Source organism: Syngnathus scovelli, chromosome 13 (assembly GCF_024217435.2).
Source record: "Syngnathus scovelli strain Florida chromosome 13, RoL_Ssco_1.2, whole genome shotgun sequence".
Classification (NCBI taxonomy): domain Eukaryota; kingdom Metazoa; phylum Chordata; class Actinopteri; order Syngnathiformes; family Syngnathidae; genus Syngnathus; species Syngnathus scovelli.
Window position 1 is genome coordinate 10918996 of NC_090859.1, and position 21226 is coordinate 10940221.

Below are 21226 nucleotides of genomic sequence, written 5' to 3' on the forward strand. Positions count from 1 at the left end.
GGCCAGATTTGGACAGTTTTGGCTCCAACAAATAGAAAAAATAAACCTAAATAGACCATTTAATACATTTTCCCCCTCAAGTTTTCAAGTAAAAGGTGTAATAAACATAATTTCATTAGCTAGGTGATGTCATTTCTGCTGAGTCGTAACTCACTTTTTTCTCTTTCAGTAAGCTAAAAAGGTTATTTTCATGTTATGAGACAACTTCAGAACTAAATTATTCAAATACTTCTCTAAGTTTGGAATGATGTAATTTTAATTTATTTTTGATAAAAGAGCGGTGGGGGGGGGTACAAGGTTCAATTACTTCTTCCCCACCTTTGCTTATATTAAAAATATGTATTTCAGCGTTTTAGAATAATGATCGTTGCTGATTTAATGCCATTAAAAACCAGTCTGATCTCAACCACCATTTGGTGGAGTTTGAGCGACATATTAAAGCACTGCCCACGTATGTATGTATTATCCAATGAACAAAAAAGGCGTGTAGTATTATAATGATTATTATTATTATTTCCGCCAAGTGTGAGCGAGCTTATCTCCTCCCAGTTGGCTGGGAGTTTTCTAGCAACTGTTGCCCGGTGAGGCAGCGCCATAGCCACGGTAGTCGTGGCGACTGTAACCCACCAACAACAAGCTCTCGCTTCATCATTACCACCTCCTCCACCATCCTCATACTCACCCGCCGCTCCACAAGCAGGTTTGGAAACAACCTTTTATTTTTGCCCTTCTCCCATTTGTTGGTTTCCTTCACATTCAAACGCTTCTTCTTTAGTCTTTGAGACGCGATCGCGGTGTTTGGGAGTTGTTTTTTTTCTCTCTTTTTTTTTTTTTTTTTTTTTTTGTCCAGCGGAGGTTCGCTCGCTCGCTCGCTCGGCTGGCTGGTAGCAGTTTTTGCTAGCGATGGTGCTTCTTTGTAACGTGTTAGCTTTCAGCGCTAACGCCGCCTCGATCGCCTGGTTTATTTGCTCATCCGCGGCGTGGAGATCGTGTGCCGACCGGCGATCGCTCCGAATACGCTTTGAGGCCACGTTGATTTTTAGACAGAAATCTTGAAATAAACCTCGCTAGTCAGGTGCTAGCTCCGGGTGCCCCCCCTCTCCCATGCTAGCTGGTCAGCTGGAGCAGGTGTCTCGCCCCCCCTCCCCACTCACAATGCCTGTATCGGGAAGATATGTGATCACCATTTCTCAATAAACTACAACAGCCACGCCGGAGCGAAGTGTTATTATTATTTTTCAAACAGGGGTTCTCCGTGCCTCTAATAATAGCTAAGTCATTACTTTCCCTTTTGTCTTAATGGGTGGCAAAAGCGAGATCGCAGCGTCGCTAGCTCCTCAACCCGCCTGCCCCTCTTTTGTGGTTTCGGAAGCTGATAATCTGACTGATAACGCGAGGTTTAAAGTTACGTGTTTATATATGGAGGGCCGTTTCTAAAAGTAACACCTGTTTAATGGCGGTCTGGCTTTTTTTAGTGTCGGACCACGCTCAATTGGGAACGATTCTGTTTGATTTAGGGACTGACAAAATATCGATATCGCCATCTATCGTATAAACATAGCATCGATACATAAGCATCAGCTGGAGATCTTGTTATTGCTCCTGGATACATTTGAAATCAGTGATTTTTGTTGTCAGATATTGGCACTGGATTGTGATGTTAGCGCAAAAATACCTGATAATATTTATGTGGCTTTCAGCCAATTTGCAACCAATCCATTACACTTGGAATATGACAATACATAATATATATAGATATATAGATATTGTTGTTTTCTGATGGAAGCCAACTATATGAATTTTTGTACTTGGCGATATAATAATGTCGTTAAAATACCTGATAATGTTGTGGAGTCTAATTTTAGGACCAGGGTCAATTTGGAACCTATTAACAGCAGACTTTGGAATTTGGAAAAGATCTATCGATTCACACCTGAGCACATTTAAATACATGTTATAGAGTTTTAGACAAAAATTTGACATTGTGAGTTTACCACCTGTTGCTTATTTCCTATGAGGGTATAGCAGGAGCAGGTGACGTCGTAGGTGGTGGGGGTTGTTGGCTGCAACAGGTGGCTTCACCTCGATGTACTTGAACGCATCACAAAAAGACCTGCAATATATCCAAGTCGTTGCAAATGCATAATAGCCAAAGTTACAGAATAGAAATAATACAAGCGTATTGATCCGTTGGCATTTGCAATCAAAAAATGGGTCGTGCACTCTCCTCCCTGTTCAGTTTTGGGGGACTACTAGTTATCAGCTCATGTTACCTTTTACCTGTCATCTGGCTGGGAAGGAGTTGCGTCGTGCCACCTGCCGCCCGGATCCTGTTGCATTTCCAATCACTAAAAGAGGGGGCTGATTAATTCAATTATGCAGCCATCCATTTTCATGGCTCAGCAGAATGCAGCTTGTATTCTGTTTGCTTTCTGCCCTGACCCAAACAGACTTACAGTTTAGGTTGGCAGTGAAAGTGGAGACGGTTTTCTAGACCGAAGCCGGATCTGCCGGTCTAAGATGACTAGGATCTTATGACAAAGAGTCAGGAATCACAAATTCTAAAAAAAAAAAATACATTAAATTCTCAGAAATTCTGATAAAATTGCAACTTCATTAATGACAAAAGTTTAATATTACAAAAATAAAGTGCTCATTATTCTCCACAGTGAAAGCATGTTTAATTTTATTCAACACAAATTAGTCTGAGAAAAACATTCTCATACAATTATATTTGTATTCATATTTTTTTAAACAATATTTTTTCTTCTGTGTCCCCTCAGTCCTTGTCAACAGATCCCCGCCTCGCCTTGCCTTGCCTCGCCTTAAAGTTGTGCAACTGCTCTAAAAAGTCATGACTCAACCTAGCTAACTTGCTAAAAAAAAAGTACATCAGCAAGCATTTTCTCCAAGGGGGAACCTCGGCCCTTGTCGTCATTGTCACGTTAGCGAGAGGAATTGAATTGGTCGGGCGGGTGCAGGGCACAAAAATGTTGCCCTCCTCTGTCTCTTTTGTTCCTGTGTGTCTTTGTAGGGATTGCACTTGCTCGGCGGAGCACAGCGTTTAAGTGGGCCACAAGGGAGTGTAGTGTGCCTGAATGGTGAGGCAGAAGGTGTGTTTAGTGCATGTGTGTGTGTGGAGGGGGTTGGGGTGAGGCAACCTGGGAGTTCAGTTGAGTGCAGGGGGGGGTTCTCTTTTTTTTTTCTTTAAAAACATCATTTGACGGGCTGAGTAGTTTTTTATTCCAAAATTGCATCATCTCTATTTATGGTCAGGCAGAGGTGTCAAAAAAATCTTATTTTATAAACAACTACTGGATTATCAAGTGGTCCAACATTCAAATTTCCTGCACACTGGAGATTTGGCCTAATCGTACTATACGAAGAAAATAAGCGAGACTCGTTTTTCCTGCACCTCGCTGCAGCCATTGACTCGTCTTTGTATTCCGACTTGGAGGTCAGCCGTACTAACTGCGAATGCAAGTGAAAGCTCAAAAAGACACCCGCAGAAAAAAGGCCCAGTGTGATACGTGAGATAAAGGGAAGAAGAAGTCCGTCCCCGGAGAGAGTGGAAGCTGTAAGGAAACCCGGCTTAATTAACCAAGAGAGGTTTGTTCATGGAAACTGTGATGGGGAGGACGCCCCCGCCCCCATTCACCCACTCCCACCCCCAGGAGGCATGTCATAGTCTTACTTCTAAATACTACTCTATTATTAACTCACCGTTACGAATTATCACCGAGCTGTTATATTCTTGTTGTTTACTAGTTTTACGGCAAAACGACTAGACCCATTATCACCGTTCGAACGTGTCCACGCGCAGGTTGACAAAGCAATGAGGAGCCGCGTCTATTTGGAGTTTGTTACATATTAACCGGCTTTATGGCCGCTAACCTGGAGACGGGGCCATGTGCCGCTGATGCATGAGCTGCTCGGTACATTGAGTACCACGCGGCACAGAACAGGTGCCATCGATTCTGCCAAGACGGATGAGGCTGTTATGGCGCCGGGCCTCGGCGTGGTTTGACCAGCCAACACTTTGCGAGAGAGAAATAAAAACGATATTAATACTATGTAACTGACCAAATATTGGAATTTAGGTTGTAAATCTAGGTCAGCGCCTCGCTCTCTCTGACCATCCCTATCAGGTGTCAGTTAAGATGTGACCGGTTTTGCCGGTCTGACGAGTGGCCACGTCAGATTGTGCGTCGAGGATTCGCGGGAAAGGCATCGTACGCCATTTTTGGGATATCTTGATTAAAACTACTCAATTTTGTCTTCATAGGCGCCATGCAGACCCCCGAAGCAGGCGCTGACTCCACCTCCACCGTCCCTATTCAGACCAGCGTGCCTGTCCAGCCAGCCGGTTCGACCCAGCAGCTGCCTGTCCAGCAACAGGTAACGCCTTCGCCGTCACCAAGTTAGTTCGCCTCGGAATCTTTAATGCCTTTCTCGGCCATTGCATTCCAGACGCAGACAGTTCAACAGGTCCAGCATGTTTACCCAGCGCAGGTGCAGTACGTGGAAGAAAACAGCGGCGTCTACACCAACGGCAACATGTGAGTCAGGCCTCCGCCCCTGCCTGCTCACACACACACACACACAGGGAGGGATTACGTCCCAACAGCCTGCCGACTCGCCCCTCGAGTCTTCTGGCTCCGCCATTGATGTCACAAGCACATGGCGGCGGTGGCGCGCTTGTGCTCCATCGCGCGCAGTCACCTGAACATGACCAGAAGTAGGCCTCCTGTTTTCTTAAGTGCCGCGGTTTCTACTCTGGGCCGCTGGTGCGTGTTCAAACATCTCCGCATAAACACATGTGGACGTACACACAGAAACTATTGATTGACACACACGCCCGCACACAGAGTGGCTTTACACGCCTACAATTACGCACAAGCCCAAATAAGTGTTAAATAAAATCACTCATAGTAGTCGTCTTCCCAAACAGAAGAACCTACTCGTACTCGGAGCCGCAGCTATACAGCCAGAACAGCGGCGGGAGCTACTTTGACACGCAAGGGAGCTCGTCCCAAGTGTCCACGGTGGTCACCGCCCATGGGATGGCCAATAACAGCGGCGGCGGGGGGAACGGAGGCATGAGCATGGGCCTGGCGGGGGCTCAGGTAATCGGTAGCGGTTCCGGGGCCTACCTCATGGACAACGCCGCCGCCCACCCTGCTGCCCAGACTGCACGGGCCTCCCCGGCGACTGTAAGTGGCCCGACCAGCGCCCCTCCCTCCCCTTATGGCTTCCTCACTTCCAAACTTTCACATATAGTATTGTCGCAGTTCATGGTAAGCAAATGAATCGCTAATCCGATTTGTCTCCGATCAAGAACTGCTACTGCGAAGCGGACGGCCGTTTTAAGAAAGTCAGCCTTTTTACTCCTTAGCAACAGCAATGTTTGACTGAAATTAGAATGAATGGTTACATCATTATGGTTATACAAGTGGGAAATTTTGAACGGCCATTGTGGTGGTTGGATCTGTCACAGAGGAATCTAGAAGGTTTGGTTATCTGCGAGCATTCTATTTTCACCGTGCCAGTTGGATGCCTTTCAACTTTGTTTCGTGTCTTAACGAAACAAATATATCAACAAGTGCATCTCAGTGAGTTAGTATGAAATTGTTTCTTCAAGGTTATTGAGGTAGCATTTTTTCTAATCTAATTTAAATACATTTATAAAAAATAAATCAGAAACCATCTTCCTACAAATTGCGTCACAGAATTTATTTTGAGTTCTGCTTGGCTTGCTTTGTGGTCTTTCCTAGACTTTCTTTATTTTAGTTACCGGCTACTAAATGTTCATTTGTTTACTTGGCCTTCCTGTCTTTTTTGTTTTTTTTTGTTTCTCTCTTCTTACATTTTGTTGTCCTGTGCTTGGTGGTTTTTGTCAGATTGAAATGGCGATTGAGACGCTCCAAAAATCTGAGGGTTTATCCAGTCAGAGAAGCTCGCTGCTCAACAGCCATGTAAGTTGCAACGCTGTGCCTTCCTTCTTTCCGCTTTTCTGCTTGCCTCTTTTTCTCAACTCCCATCTTTTATTTTTTCTGCGTTATTAATCCCTTCTCACTACAACAATTTGATGCACTTTCCGAGTTATATTTACCAAATCTAAGGAAAAATCAAACATGACTTCTAGACGATTCCAAAAACAATTGGAGCCAAATTTCCACGTCCATATATTGCAATAAAGAAATTTAAGATGCGTCTTTTGTCTTTCCCTTCAGCTGCAGTGGCTGCTGGACAACTACGAAACAGCAGAGGGTGTGAGTCTACCGCGATCCACCCTCTACAATCACTACCTGCGCCACTGCCAGGAGCAAAAACTAGACCCGGTCAACGCAGCATCCTTCGGCAAACTCATTCGCTCCATCTTCATGGGACTCCGCACGAGGCGCCTCGGGACGAGGTCGGCTCTCGTTGGCTCCTTTTGATAACCGGCGTTTCTTGTCGCTTGACATTCTTTTTATGCCTTACAGGGGGAACTCCAAATACCATTACTATGGTATCCGCGTCAAGCCCGACTCCCCGCTTAACAGACTCCAGGAGGACATGCAGTATATGGCCCTCAGGCAGCAACCCGTTCAGCAGAAACAGAGGTAAAGCGAGGTCACAAATTCATGCCTTCTATTTTTTTTTTCTGGAAACTGACCCATCCCACAATTTCAGGTTCAAACCAGTGCCCAAATTTGACACCAGCCCCACAGAGAACTACTCCAGCGGGGGTCAAAACCAGCCAGGGGCAGCAGAGCAGACAGTCATCGCACAGAGTCAGCACCACCAGCAGTTCTTGGGTCCGTATTGACTTGCTATGAAATCTCATAAACCACTCGAAAGGATTCTCCTTGATTTAACTGTCACTATGGCAACAGATGCATCACGGGCACTCCCCGACTTTGCGGAGCTGGACCTGGGGCAGAGTAATCCGGAGAACATCAGCACGGAGGACGTCAAGGCTCTCCAATCACTTTACAGGGAGCACTGTGAGGTACAACAGATTTTTTTTTTTGAAAATGCCTCAACACGTGGAGGTTAACTCCTGAAAGATATAATATGGAGTGAATGACCTGCCATCAACATCACGACCGCACTGCTCTGTTTAATTCCACATCTAACTGCATCTCTTTCACATACTCCCGCATCAAGTTCAAAGTTCACTAAAAGCAATAAACACACACAATCAAATGTGGTCACGATCCACACTGTGAAAAGGTTGTGTGTGTTGACAGTCACTTCTTTTTTTGAAATGCCAACTGCTGGCATTTAGAACGTTCTCATCATCAAGTTGTTGCTTGGGAAAATCATGATCAGGTCATTGAGTTTATGATTTTTAAACCATGACTTCATAATCACTTCTCTTTTGTTCTCAGGCTATCCTGGACGTGGTCATCAACCTGCAGTTTAGTCTCATTGAGAAGCTTTGGCAAACGTTCTGGCGTTACACTCCGCCCGACACTGTAGAGGGCGCCACTATAACGGAAAACAGGTGAGGGGCACGGGGATGGTGTAATTGTAAGAATCTCGCTGCGTTGCTGAAAATTGTCAGCGTTTATGTCCGATGCACAGCAGCGTAAGTGAGATTGAAGCCCGACTCCCGCAGCCGCGGCTGATGGCGCTGTGCAGACACGAAGCCGTGCTCAAGTGGATGAGCACCTGCGACCATCTGATGTACCAGGCCCTTGTGGAGATCCTCATCCCCGATGTCCTGAGACCCATTCCCAGTGAGCCATCAAAACGAGTCGTCACATCGAAACGCTCTGAGCTGACTTCGGTTTCCATTTGACTTGACAGGTGCCTTGACTCAAGCCATTCGCAATTTTGCCAAAAGCCTGGAAAGCTGGCTCAATAATGCCATGAATGCGATTCCGCAGAGGATGATCCAGACCAAGGTATGGATTTTGTTCCACTCCGGTTCTGTAGAGGGCGGTAATGCTTACAACAGAAAAGATTGTCGCAGTATAACTGACCTAAGCACGCTTTTTTTTTAATTAGGTTGCCGCTGTTAGTGCCTTTGCGCAAACCCTACGCAGATACACATCTTTGAACCACCTGGCTCAAGCGGCACGCGCCGTGTTGCAAAACACGTCGCAGATCAACCAGATGCTAAGCGACCTCAACCGCGTCGACTTTGCCAACGTACAGGTCGGTGGATATGGAGTATTTGTTGAGTGCAAGATTTTTTTTTTTAAAAAGTTCACTTTTTGTATTGTACGTTGCAAAGTAAACTACAATTTGTGAATTACTAAACACGAACAGGAGCAAGCCTCGTGGGTGTGCCAGTGCGAGGAGGGCATGGTGCAGCACTTGGAGCAGGACTTCAAGGCTACCCTACAGCAGCAAAGCTCTCTGGAGCAGTGGGCGGCCTGGCTGGACAACGTGGTCACGCAAGTACTGAAGCCCTATGAGCAGCGGCCCAGTTTCCCCAAGGCGGCCCGGCAGTTCCTACTCAAGTGGTCCTTCTACAGGTGAGCAAAGACAAGCACACACAGTCAGCCCAGAAAAGGAAAGTCGTTAATATTCTTGGGTATTACAGTTCGATGGTCATTCGGGACCTGACCCTGCGCAGTGCCGCAAGCTTCGGTTCTTTCCACCTGATCCGTCTGCTCTACGACGAGTACATGTTCTACCTGGTCGAGCATCGAGTGGCCCAAGCTACCGGAGAGACTCCCATCGGAGTCATGGGCGAGGTATGCCTTGTTTACATCTAATTTGGGCATCAAATTGATTTAGAGAAGGCTAAAAAAATGCTTTTGTTTTCCATTTTCAGTTTGACAGCCTGAACAGCCTGTCGCTTACAAACGTCGATAAAGGTACGTGCTTCCTCGCGTCCTGTCCTGCTCTCTCAAATATATTCGCCTCTTTACACTCAGTTTCTGTGATACCCCAGATGAAACGAGCGGCATGGACAGCGATTTAGACGAGGACCTCGAGGAATCCGGGGAACCTCTGGCCAAACGCGAAAAGTCGGAGCACGAGGTGATCCAGGTGATCCAGGTGGGCACCCTGGAGGACGGATCCCATCCGGTAGTGGGCGTGGTCCAGCCCAGCATCCTTCACTCCCTCCCTCAGTCTCCGCGGGACCACAGCGAGCACATTCTGACCCCCTCGGCCGGCACCCCCACCATCCGCCACTGCAGCGCCACGGGCAACACCTACGCCTCCGTTTGATGCCGACGTCCCGTCTCGCTTCGACGACATATCTGTCATCCGCCACGTTTACATCTGTCTTTCTGCACTCGAGTCCGACAAGGGATCGATGCGGTTTTTCCCGTATCCGTTCTGAATGCTGCGTCCTCCCTCGAGCCTTTTGCGGAATTTGCTAAAGGAAGAGGACCACATGAAACACAGGGTCTTACGAAAATCGACTGTCTACTACTGATGTCTACGAGCTCAAACGCGGCCCACTGTATATAGATTTCCTTCTAATTAGTACAACCCAAAAAACTCATGGTGCTATCATTGTGGTCTGTTAAACTAGAAGACTAGATGTTTCCCAATCTTTTACTGAGCCAGGGCATATACAGTACACACTATGAAAAAAAAAAGTTTGGGATATTCAACTTTTTGGGTGAAACTTCAGGATGAACTTAGACTACTCCATAACCTGTCCAGGTGAATTTAATTTTAAGTAACATTTTAATTTATACAAATCGCACCCGAGTATAAGTTGCAGGACCAGCCAAACTTAAAAAAGTGACTGTCATGTCAATTTGCAATTATTCTGCCTGACATTCAGATAAAAGTTTGTTTTTTTTTCATCCATAATTATCGAAACATTATCTGAAACTTAATTTCCCGCGGCATTTGGGAATCACTGAGTTATCGTGACTGATTATTTTCAGAGGATTGTATGTAGCCGTACGTGCGGAGTTTGACCAGCGGTAGCCTTTGTATCACTAGCTGCATCGTCAAGATTTTTCACCCCTAATGTGAGACGGACCCCCTCCCCCTCCACGAGGAATATGTGCGCTGCTGCTACTCCTGTAAATAGAAGCGATACCATTAGGCCGACCTGGTTGTACAAACCCCAACATCCTTACCGCTAAACTATTATGCACTCGGAACGTAACGTTTGCCTTTGTCCATGTAATCATGAAATCAGCCTTTTGGACACATAACCCCCCCCTGCACCCTGACCCCCGTCCGTTCCTCTTTTTAGCAGTTTTCTGTCTCAATCAAATCTCTCGCAAAAAGGACCAAAAAAAAATGTAAACAAGAGGTAACTGAGGGAGCGCCAATCGTTGTGCCATGTCACAGAGCAGAAGGAATGTCAGGGATTTAATGTACCTCGGCTTTATCACAGTGCCTTATCCTAACATGCAGCTCTTCTTCGAGTGCACACACACACCATCCAGCCACCCGCTTTTATTTTTATTCCCCTACATTTTAGTTTGGCCACAGAGAAGTCTTTTGGATTTGGGCCGTATTGACTGAGGGGATGCCGCCACTTTTGCTTTGGTCCGGATTAGCGCGGCTAAGCTTTTTAATTCTCTGAATCGCATCATACTGTTTAGCCTTTCGCTCCTATTCCGGCTCAGTTTGCCAGGCCTGCTCCTGCCCTCCCTCCCTCGCTCCTGTTCCTGCTATTTTTTGGGGTATATCACAAGGATTTGGACAATTTAAAATGATTCCATTCATTTGGACACCTCAACCTCCCGCTGCGCTCTATCGGCATTCACCACCTCTCCGCTTGTCCTCACAACTGCTTGTGCTTTTATTTCTCACTCCCACTCTGCCTTGTTCTGTTTTTTTTTTTGACCTGCGTGTTGTTGGAACACATCCATCAGTCACCCTACCTCAAGCCAGTGGTGCCAGCCCCCTTCACTCCTTTCACACCTGCAGCACTGTCTGTCCAAACCTTATTGCACACGCTCAAAAAAAAAAAAAAAATGGCCTACTGTACCGCACAGAGAGGAAAAACCTGCTTTTTGCTTTTCTCGCACATTTTCATTTCCGTTTTTACGCCCAACAAACACCCAAACCCCTCCCACTTCATCTTTGTACACTACGGACCAAAAGTAGATATTTTCTGATATTCAAAGAGATATATAAATAATATAGATCCAAATGTATAGTCTATATATAAATATATAAATACTTCTACACTACATATACGTGTTGCTTTCTGATTGTGGACGTAGCTGTGTGAAGTGGACTGAAAAGGGAAAAAAAAAAAAAGGCACGTGGACTGTACCATCTATACTTGAACTGTTAAAAGCGGCGTATGTTGTGGACATTACTGAGATTAAGCCTCTTTATTTTGGTTTGGACCACTTCTTTGTATTCATGTTTATTTATTGATATTTATTACATTTGACCGCGGTATAGTTAGGGAACGATACGCCCACAAAAGTGCAAAACTACTGTATAGAAAGTCTCGGCGTGATGACTTTTGTTGATTTGTTTTTGTTGAAAACTGCTGTAATTGGTTGAAAGGGGAGATTTGCGAAGGATAAGGCTGTACGCAAAAGGTTTGGGGGGGGGGGGGGTGTCTGTTGTATAAATCCACAACACGTCGATGGTAAATTTGTATTTGTGCCTGACATGAGGAGAAAAAAAAAAAGGCTTTGCTTTCTTCAAATCGTATAGTTGTGCTTTAGGAGCATCAAGTGCTTTCTGGTCTGTGCTGCTAGAAATTATTATTTTTTCTTAATATTTAGTGCCAGACAGTGATTTTTTTTTTTTTTTTTTACGCTAAAGCTGCCAACACAATTTTTGTATGTTTTTGTGTTGCGTTTAAAAATGTTTTTGTTGGAGCTAAATATTCCCAAGCAGAACACACGTAAACTCTTTCTTAAAAAAGAAAAAAGAATAAAAAAAAAAAAAAAAAAGAGAGAGAACAGGCAGCTTCACTTGACCCTCAGCAAGACTCCAGTGCCTTTAACTCGGCCCCGCCCCAAGCCCGACGGACGCCCTTGAGAGACATTTTGTTTTGACCACGGCATGGGATTATTATTTATTATTCATAAGTAGTTCATGAGTGTGATAGATGAAGCTTCTTTTGAATTAATTGTACAGAACTATCAAGAAAGTTGCTGTAAGTAAAACCTTTGTTTGATTATTCCTCATGATGGTAATTTCTGTTGCTCTTATTTTGATTGCTGTGATTTGTATTTGGTTGTTTTCAAGTGCCATCTTAGTGCGTTCATCTGTAGCACGCTCAAATGCAAGCACAAGCATTTTATGGCAAGAGAATTTTCCTGTTGTTTTTTTCCCTCAATCCAGCCAAGATTGAAAAGAAAAATGTAAATAACCCCAAGTGAAGGTATATTTATTTGTCCTGGTTGATCGATTTTTTTTTTTTTTGGGGGGGGGTCCTTCTTTTGATCATGTATAATATCTAATATAATATTATCCACACAATTTCCATGTCTTTCTTTCTCTGTGTGCTGTTTTTTCTTCATATATCTTTTCAACTTGGCAAGAACGTAGGATGATTTGTATTGTTGTATTTTGAAACAAGGCCGACCGGGGGACTTTTTGTATTTACAAAGACATTGTTTTAGTGTGTCGTATTGCTGAATATAGAAAATTATTAAAAAGACACATGTAGTTTGTTTTTTCTGAATATTTCAGATCTCAGCTCAGGCTAGCTTAGTGTTGTTTCCGACCCCCCTCCGCCCCTCCTTCAATTTTGTGACTTTGTCTTGGCGGTAATAAATGTTTTCTTGTCCAAAGCACGTCTCCTGTGTGTACAAACTTCACCTTAACACGATGCTGTCAGCCCATAAATTTTATTCAACAATTTTCATACATATTAACACTAATATCATTCAGATTCATGTTGTATTGGTGATGCAAAGTAGACGCCGGAAGTAGCACTTTTTTTTGCCCTGCGGTACAGTGGTTTGCGAATATAGCAAAATGGAGTAGAAAATACTGCAATAGCTGTCAGTTCTGCATCCGCAATAAAAATCCACACTCGGCGTAACACTGAAATGATTGTGTTTGGCTTATGGCTTGTACTTCCTCTCACAATTCTCTTTGGGTTGGCGACACGGCACGGATTTTATAATTGCAAGTAGCAAGAAACAAGTAGAGCGAGTCAACGCTCACCATCATACTTTCTGTGTAACACTTAATTGTCCGGTACTTAAGGCCTAGTGTTTTTCCATATAAATATTTTGCTGCTTTTTTATGACGTTACTGGCTGTAATATTATAGCGTAGAGATTGACAATATTTTGATTTATATACAAAGAAAGGTTCGGGAGCAAAAACAGAAGAGTGGCAAGCAAAGGAGTGTAACACTGTAGCATTCAGAGACAACAAAATTCGTCCTGTCACGTGATGCCAGTTTGAACTCAACGACTTGACTAAATTGCACCATCTTCTAATTAGTTGAGATGGGCACACACACTGGTGGTATCACAGTGAATGCTTTCTTCCATTCATTTCTGAGCGCTGGATTAAAAATCCTGACTTGTATTATCAGTACGCACAGTGGCGTGTCTCCAGTGTACCATGGCGCTCAAGATGCCACTGGACTAAACTGGCGACTACGCGTGTCCTGGTTTCTACTCCGACCGCCCGACCCGGCGGCGCCACAGCCTCCTGATCTTGCAACCACGACATTAGTCAAGAGGCTGTGGGTCCGCGATGGGCATGGTGTGCAGTACCTCGTCCAGCAGCTGCAGAGCACGGTGGAGGTGAATCTCGATCCAGCAGGGTGTCTCCTTGATGCTTTGCCGCGGGTAGTCGGGCCCCCAGCCCTTGACAAAGCTCATCCGCAGGATGCACAGCCGGCGCAAGTCGTCCACGCCGATGCCCGCCGCCGCTGACAAACCTGCGGGAAATAAATGGTGATAACTATTTGGGTTGGGTGGATTCCCCGAGTAATCGCAATTACAAAAAAAAATTGTGACAGGCCTAATATCTATGACGGGGAAATTTTACAATGTCTAGTATTGTATGGTAAACAGAAGGGAACCAGGCAAAGAGCCTTGAGGGACACCTAGTAGCAATTTATGCGAATGGAAATTTCAACTATGCTTGAAACAGTTCAGGAGAAATACACTCACTGATTGCGGGAGCGATTCCGCCCACGGAACCCGGGCCGGGTATATTTCCAGCCACGGCTGCTGCCTGGGCCGCCGCCGCCGCTTGGGCAGTGGCCGCCTGCTGCTGCATCTGCCTATGGCACTGACGCAGGTCAAACACCTGGTGGAGACAAACACCAGCGGGTTGAGTGAGAACTTGAGCGGCTCACGAGGATGGCGCGAGGTTCTCGTCTCACCTTGATGTAAGCGCTGGGGTAGATCTTGTGGACGGCATCCCCGGGGGCACGCCCCGCCTCTCGGTCCAGGTAGTAGCTCTGCACAAACACTGCGTGGTCGCTCAAGCAGCGTACCCACACATCTCCTTCGCCTTTGCATTCCAGCTGAACGCCTTTGCCGATATGAAGCCTGAGAGGCAAAGCAAAAAAGGCGTAATTATGCAATATTGACTTTTTAATCGCTTGTGTACATATATAATTGGGTCTCCAGAGTGGCTGCTCACACATTTTTTTTTTTTCAAAGATAGGAGGAGGTAAGCCAACTTCTCATCTAATGCAACATACAATAAAGCAGCACTTTTGAGAAGAAAAACAGAATGTGTATTGGCATGACAAAGATCAAAGTTGACATCCACCTGACACACTTAGCCTACTGAGAGGAGTTAAATTTCACCCTTGCTGTTATCTACTTCCAGCTGTTAACAGCACCAGTTAGGTGATAATGTGCCATGTATTATTTGTACAGTTGCCAGGAGCCTCAATAAGGTCAGGCAAAGTGTTGGACCGAGTCAGAAAAACTATATGAGAAGGCTGACAAAGACCTTTTGTTTGAAAATGCCCAATTTTGTCAACCATTAAAACTGGATGTGGTCAAGAACCTGGCTCTCTCAATGTTTTCCGTTCTGTGGACGTTGCTGAGCTGGCCCAGGCAGAAGCGGTCGCCTCCCGAGGGGTCCACGTAACCGTCCACCGTCACTATCGGGCACGTGGAGGGCACCTTGAACGTCTCGCCGACCTGGACGTCCATCTCAAAGTACGCGATGGAGCACCAGTATTCTGGAGCTGCGACAAAGCGGCGAGCGGTTAAAATTTGTCCATGACATCTCAAGTATTATGATTGACGAGAAAACTCACCAGGGTGATTGGATATTGGTGGTTGGAATGCTATTTCGTTGCTAACAGGCCCTGTGGATATCACAGAAAGGGAAACAGTGAAATAATTTATGATAATTAATGTTCTGATTTGACTAATTGATCTACATTTTTCAAAGAAGCCGTGATTTTCTTTTTCCCTTGTGCCTTAATAAAAGTTCTGCTACATTCCTTTCTATTCCACTTCTTGCACTCTTCATCGACTCGCTCAGTTAGGGCTTTTGTTACCATGACAACCAAGGCAGAGTTAAAACTGCAGCTCTGCTTTCGAGCCAAGTGTCACTTTTCGCACAGCGGGTCTACTTTAAAATATCCTGAGCAAAATAAAGAGCAAAAATAGGGAAAAGACGTACAGTAATGTCCTGTGTGAGGCATGGGCGTATGGTGCTGTAGGTGGCCATTTTGATGCGGCACCGCAGACGTGAAGCTGCTGTTTCGATTCCAGTTGGCGGTGGAATCTAAACGAAAGAACCTGTCAAACTCACTGGAGACAATCCCACCTGTTGAAACCCTGAAAGCCTTACTTGAGGGTCCCGCGCCAATGGCGGAAAATGCGGATGTTGCAGCCGAGCTGCTGCCCTCTGTTGGCGGGAGGAGGGTGGGGCTACCGAAGGCGTCTGGCGGCCCCGGCCTGGACGGAGGATGCTGGATCGTCTGCAGGTGGCTGTCGGCACTGGGGTGAGATTGCTGATTGTCGTAGTCGTACTCGTCTTTTACCATGAGTGGACCTGCTGAGCATGAACAACAAGCGCGCTGAAGATTGACGACAGCGATGTAACAAGTACAAACACGTCGAACAACTCACCTGTGCTTGAAAGCGTCAGTCCTGATAAGTCTGCAGAGAAATAGAAAAAAGACATGACTCCATGTTTAATCAAAAAGCTAATGGAATTAGCAATTACTTGGATGGACTTTTTTGGGGGGGGTTGGTGTGTGAACTTACCGATGCCTGGCGAGACCACTCTCTCGTAGTGGTACGGATTGACGCAAACGTTGTCACATTTGAGGTCAAAGGCATACTGGCAGTATTTGACATGTTTTAACTCGTTTTTGTGCAGATCGGGCCACCGCCACAATCGTGCATACACCACGTGAGGGAAACCTTTACGTCCAGCAACCTAAAACAACATCTGTGTTATGATTTATTCAAGGCCATAGGAATATTCAATACAATACTGACCTGTAGGCGGCCGTCCAATGTGCGCTGTATGGTCACACATTTGCTGGGATGCGCTCCGTTGGTCGTGATGGCCGTGATGAGGGAGTCCAGCTCGTCTTTCTTCTCCTTCAGCTTCTTGACCAGGCTCTCGATGGCCCGTTTGGCGAAGCTCTCGCTCTCCCCACCTTGTCTGTGGCACATCAGGCTGTGCACGATGCTGAGGCAGGCGTCATTGCTCGTGGGGGTGTTGGCGATGGACATCCTGCTCCTTAGATTTCAGCCTTCGGGGAGGCTCGCTCGCACTCTCTGAGCCGTTGCAGTCGATACAAAGCAGGTCTGGAAAGCTGAGACACGAGTGAATTATTCAGATGTAATTCTGTCATACAATGGATGTGAAAGAACACAGAGTCTCTACAATCCTATTAAATACTCTTCAGTTAGTGCATAAACTTGATTTAAGATTGCAAATACCACAAAGGCCCACAAATTCACATTTCAGCATTCGCAAACTTGCCAACTAACAAATTTTAAGCATGAATCTGACTGCACGAGTTAAAATGGACATATGCAAACAAATTAGTCGTCCTGCACACCTGGAGAGCGACCCTTGCACAAATACCAACACTTATCAGCGGAAAAACTGCAAATGTTGTTTTTAATCAAGAAATAATGTTTTAAATTAGCTCCTTCCACGCAGTCATCATAAGAATTAAGCTCCGGGGTAGCGTGAAGCTTCCAAAGTTATCCCATCGTTTGCTTAAAAGTCCTTCTTGACATTAACAACGCTAACGTTGTACAATAAAACCCACGCCGAATAAATACCGAATCATCTACTTACAAACCTAGCGTCAATAAACATAGCTCCGTTTCAAAATAAGCGAATAAACAGGTAGTTTTTGAAATTATGATAGGAGTGTCGCAAGGTACACAGCTTGCTAGCCTAAATGCTAGGCTAAAGCAACTTCGAGCTCACTAACCTTTCTTGGTGGACGGTCCTTGGAATGGTGGTTACTGAGGGTCGGTTGTTTCGAGTGTGCTAAGAATGTTTTTTAACAATAGTCCAGAGTGTAAATGGCGAGCCATACGAGAAGTAGCACGTTTGTGGTACAGCTAGCTAGGTAGTCGCCACAAAAATAAACAAACTCCTCCCCGCCCCACAGGCGTCATCAATGCGCTCGCTGGCGTCAAAATCAAACAAAAAATAAATATACACTACTTTTTTTTTTGTCTTGTTTATAGTATCCACCAAGAAAAATCATATCTACATTTGCTTATAAAAAAAATACTGAAATATTTTATTCTGCTTGAGATGTGCTTTATTTGTCCTGATATGCTGATATTCTAGAAAAAAAATATTATTTTTCTTTACAGATAATATGAAAATAAGTGCTTCTTCTGGGGAAATAAATGTCCATCTATCAATCCGTATCAAACTTTATATTATTTAACATTGGAAAAAGTTCACCACACACAACCAAGTAAATATTCCACAACGATGAAATAAATTCTGAATTTTAAAAAAAACATGATCTCGTCCCTATTTACTTACGTGAAATGTGGGACTGCTTAAATGAACACAAAGGACTTGCCAAAAAAATAAGAACATAGACATATTTTTCAAGAATAAAAAACATTCACATCTCTGGAGAATTTTGTGTCTTCAATTAATGTTTTTGGATTGGGAGAGGAGGACCATGCAAACTATACAAGGTGCGATTCAGTCCGAGTCTTGGAATTTAAATTTTTTAAATTTAAAAGGAAAACACATCAGGATTACTTTGAATGTGTCTCGGACTGAAATCAAATCTAGTTGACATCCACTTGGCCTACTAGAAGCAGAGCGCTGATCCTCGGATTGTTTCCACCGAGATATTCCTCCATCGTTGTTATCTACTTCCGACTGTTAACGGCCCCAGTGAAGTGATGATGTGCCACTTTTTTTTTTCCATTCATTCGGATGCCGGGAACCTCGATAAGGTTCCGTGCGGGGCCGAGTCCGAAAAAGTAAGCGTGAGGGCTTCGAGGTCAACCTGACGGCGGGGGGTCGCCGAAAGAACGCTGGCGATGGGGACCAGGAATCTGACACCACCCTCTCACAAACGTTGCCACTTGGAGCGGCGTGCCGGCCTGAGTGACGGCCCACAAGACTCCAGGCTCTGACACCTCGTTATCGCTGAGGCATGGCAATGGGCAGAGAGGCCCGCCAGGCATGTGATGCAAGGGGATGAGTGGGATTAAGCTTGTCAGGCAAGCGGTAATCAATAGATAAATCCGATCAAATCTGTTTATTTTCCATATAATTGCACAGGTATGATCGACGGATGAAGGACAACTAAAGCATTACTGAATTATTGCTAACATTGCTTTCCTGGAATCTCACATGTGGAGAAAATGTGGACATAGGAGGTTTTGTCCTGACAAAAAATAAATAATTTTCAAATCAATTCCATGAAATTAGTTACATAAAATGACATTAAAAAATAACAACTGGAGATTTTCATTTATACAATTTCGATTGTTAAAGTGTGACTATGTGTGGATACAACAAGGGATATGTTGGACTCCATCGGTGCACAGTCTCTATCTCTGATTGAGTGTGTGTGTATGCGTGTGCGTCACTATCGACAGCCACACTCTGCCACGACCATGCCCTCATACTTGTGGTTGAAGGTGATCACCCCGTTATCGTAATAAAGGAGCGATATGGGCTCCAGCTTAGTGGGTACACAGCAGGCACGCGATGCCCTCTCCGGACTCTTCACGCTGAGCAGTGTCTGCACAATGGCATGTTTGGTGGGTGAGACCTCGGAGGTCATGGGCGGGCTGCAGACTCCGTTGCACATGTAGGCCTCGTAGCCTACCGGCTGGATGATCCATGAGTCCCAGCTGATGTCTTTAAAATCCACAAACAGCGGCGTTCTCCTGCAGGTTTCGCCCTTGACACCACGGCGGATGCGAGCGGGGGTTTTGTAGAGAAGCTTCACTTCGTCCTGGTCACGGTTGACAAACGGCCAGAGCGGATTCTGCTCTGTGTTCTCGGGACGGGAATTATCGTGTTTTTTGGGCTCGTCCGAGAAAACGATCATCACCGCGTTGTGTTTTCCGTCCACGTTTCGCTGGATGTCGACAAAGACCTCATCCCACATAACCGCCTCCGGGTCTTCAGGCCCCAAGATGGCGACGTGGACCTCCAGTTTATGCATCGCGACGCCGTACTTCTGCCAGACTGCAACGGCATGAGTCAGGTCCAAGGACACCCAGCTCTTATCTTTGGCGTGGATGTGCTTCGTCACCAGTTCCTCCAAGTCTCTGGACTCCTCCTCTTGACCCCGCCTTCTCACCTCTTTCCCGACTTCCTTGGTCCAAACTACGCCATTGTGCACCTTGTAAATGGTCACCTTGCAGTCAAAGGGTCTTTGGGCTCTCTGGACGAGGGTGAAAAGGCGAAGCTCGGCTACGGTGATGTGCTCGTGGTGGGGCACGGAAATGTTGAAGAGCAACGGAAATGTCCTTACGCCCCTAACTGTCACTCCGTAGGGGGAAGAATCTGAAAATATCAACAAATATCTCTTAATACCGTGGGGTTTAAAGTCTTGTAATTGGGGTGACACCCTCGACATACTGGGACTTCAACTCTAACCCTTAATAGGGTACCTTCATTTAAATTTCCAGATTGGTACAGTGTGCCAAAGATTCGTTTATTGGATGGTACCATCAAAACAACAAGTTTATCGGACTAAAGCTTTAGGGACAAAGATAAATAGAAATACCCTCAAAGAAAAGCTATTGTACCCTTGACTCTTGATTCTTACATTTTGTAAACATACCTCGAAGTGACAGAGATAGCGAGTAGCTTTGTAGGATACGTTTAGTGAATCTTGAGGTCGACAATGACTTATTTAAGAGGCAGTATCATCAAAACAAAACTCAGTATCTGGAAAATCAGATCAAATCTTCAGGGCTATAATCATTTTTCAATTGGGATGTTACCCTCGAAGACCTGAGATTGAATTCTGCATTCCAGATTTTGGTTTTCAGGATTTAAACTCAGGGAACCTTTTAGGGTTTTTGGGTTGGTACTCTCAGAGAAGCTCCTTTTGGACCCATGAGACTTCTGTATCTTTGATATCAAACAGTTTTACAACCATAAATTTCAAAACTTTAACAAACCTCCATTCTGAAAAGCCGAAATATTATACGATTTTGTGTGTGTACCTTCGTTCTTGAAACTGCGAACAATGCTGGCGGAGGGCACGGCCGTGCGGTCATTGGCGAATCGCTCAAAGAGTTCCAACATGTATTCTGGTGGTTCCTTCGGGAAGACCTGGGGCTTTTGTTCCACTTGCATCTGCCCGGTGAGGTTCAGGGTAGACAGAAAGTGGCTGAGAAAGTCGTGCGCGTCAAGCAGCGCATTGTCACGCTCATCTCCAAGTAGAGAAGGCCTCTGGGGACGACTTTCGGACGGCCTGACGGGACTGCTCGAGCTCAAGGCGATCAACGTCACGAGAAAGACACTCAAGGAGAGGATCACAGACTCGAGGGTCATGGTGTAAGGTTATCCAAAAAGTAGCAGATGACAAGATGTGAGTGGAAGGATTCAAACGGGGTCGGCGTCGAGGCCAAGACAAAACAGCTTCGCCCTTGTCGATGGTGTGCTTTGGTTCTGAGGGCAGGGCTATGTTGCCCAATGTGTGCTGCTGACATGTTTGGAGATGTCATCAGGGTCCTGCTCGGCCCTCCTCTAAAACACCCCAACCCACCCCTTGCATGGCACTCTTACCTTCTCGTTTTGACAATGATGTTGAATGCACATTCCAGCAAACCTATCCGATGCTAAATACAAAAATTGGTCATGTGACCGCCATTTTTTAATAGTTATTTACTCTAATTAATACTTTACCTCTGACCTAGCAA

The 21226-nt window shown here is 45.3% G+C and overlaps 3 protein-coding genes across 6 annotated transcripts; 1 reads left to right on the top strand and 2 right to left on the bottom strand.

The window, feature by feature from the left end:
- The first annotated feature begins 529 nt into the window (after positions 1 to 529).
- Positions 530 to 9419, top strand: rfx3 (regulatory factor X, 3 (influences HLA class II expression)). The gene is made up of 17 exons (XM_049738063.2): positions 530 to 700; positions 4286 to 4398; positions 4471 to 4559; positions 4952 to 5213; positions 5901 to 5975; positions 6234 to 6415; positions 6486 to 6605; positions 6676 to 6800; positions 6879 to 6994; positions 7377 to 7492; positions 7573 to 7727; positions 7798 to 7895; positions 7999 to 8148; positions 8263 to 8471; positions 8540 to 8693; positions 8774 to 8816; positions 8894 to 9419. Exons 2-17 carry the CDS (start codon positions 4291 to 4293, stop codon positions 9172 to 9174), a joined length of 2283 nt encoding a protein of 760 aa, XP_049594020.1. The 5' UTR covers positions 530 to 700; positions 4286 to 4290; the 3' UTR covers positions 9175 to 9419.
- A 2809-nt stretch (positions 9420 to 12228) lies between these two features.
- smad4a (SMAD family member 4a) lies at positions 12229 to 17478 on the bottom strand. 4 transcript variants are annotated; one of them, XM_049738076.2, is made up of 11 exons: positions 17290 to 17477; positions 16334 to 16656; positions 16097 to 16271; positions 15959 to 15988; positions 15678 to 15884; positions 15507 to 15611; positions 15136 to 15186; positions 14880 to 15063; positions 14242 to 14410; positions 14027 to 14165; positions 12229 to 13791 (listed from the first exon to the last, which is right to left on the bottom strand). In XM_049738076.2, the coding sequence occupies exons 2-11, from the start codon at positions 16571 to 16573 to the stop codon at positions 13580 to 13582; spliced, it is 1512 nt and encodes a 503-aa protein (XP_049594033.1). In that variant the 5' UTR covers positions 16574 to 16656; positions 17290 to 17477; the 3' UTR covers positions 12229 to 13579. The 4 variants fall into 4 exon arrangements, with proteins under 4 accessions (XP_049594033.1, XP_049594034.1, XP_049594031.1 ...); XM_049738077.2 differs by having other exon boundaries at positions 15678 to 15881; positions 17290 to 17476; XM_049738074.2 differs by having other exon boundaries at positions 15507 to 15884; positions 17290 to 17478.
- A 1104-nt stretch (positions 17479 to 18582) lies between these two features.
- Positions 18583 to 21042, bottom strand: LOC125979643 (bone morphogenetic protein 10-like). The gene is made up of 2 exons (XM_049738078.2): positions 20528 to 21042; positions 18583 to 19859 (listed from the first exon to the last, which is right to left on the bottom strand). Exons 1-2 carry the CDS (start codon positions 20856 to 20858, stop codon positions 18931 to 18933), a joined length of 1260 nt encoding a protein of 419 aa, XP_049594035.1. The 5' UTR covers positions 20859 to 21042; the 3' UTR covers positions 18583 to 18930.
- Positions 21043 to 21226: the final 184 nt, after the last annotated feature.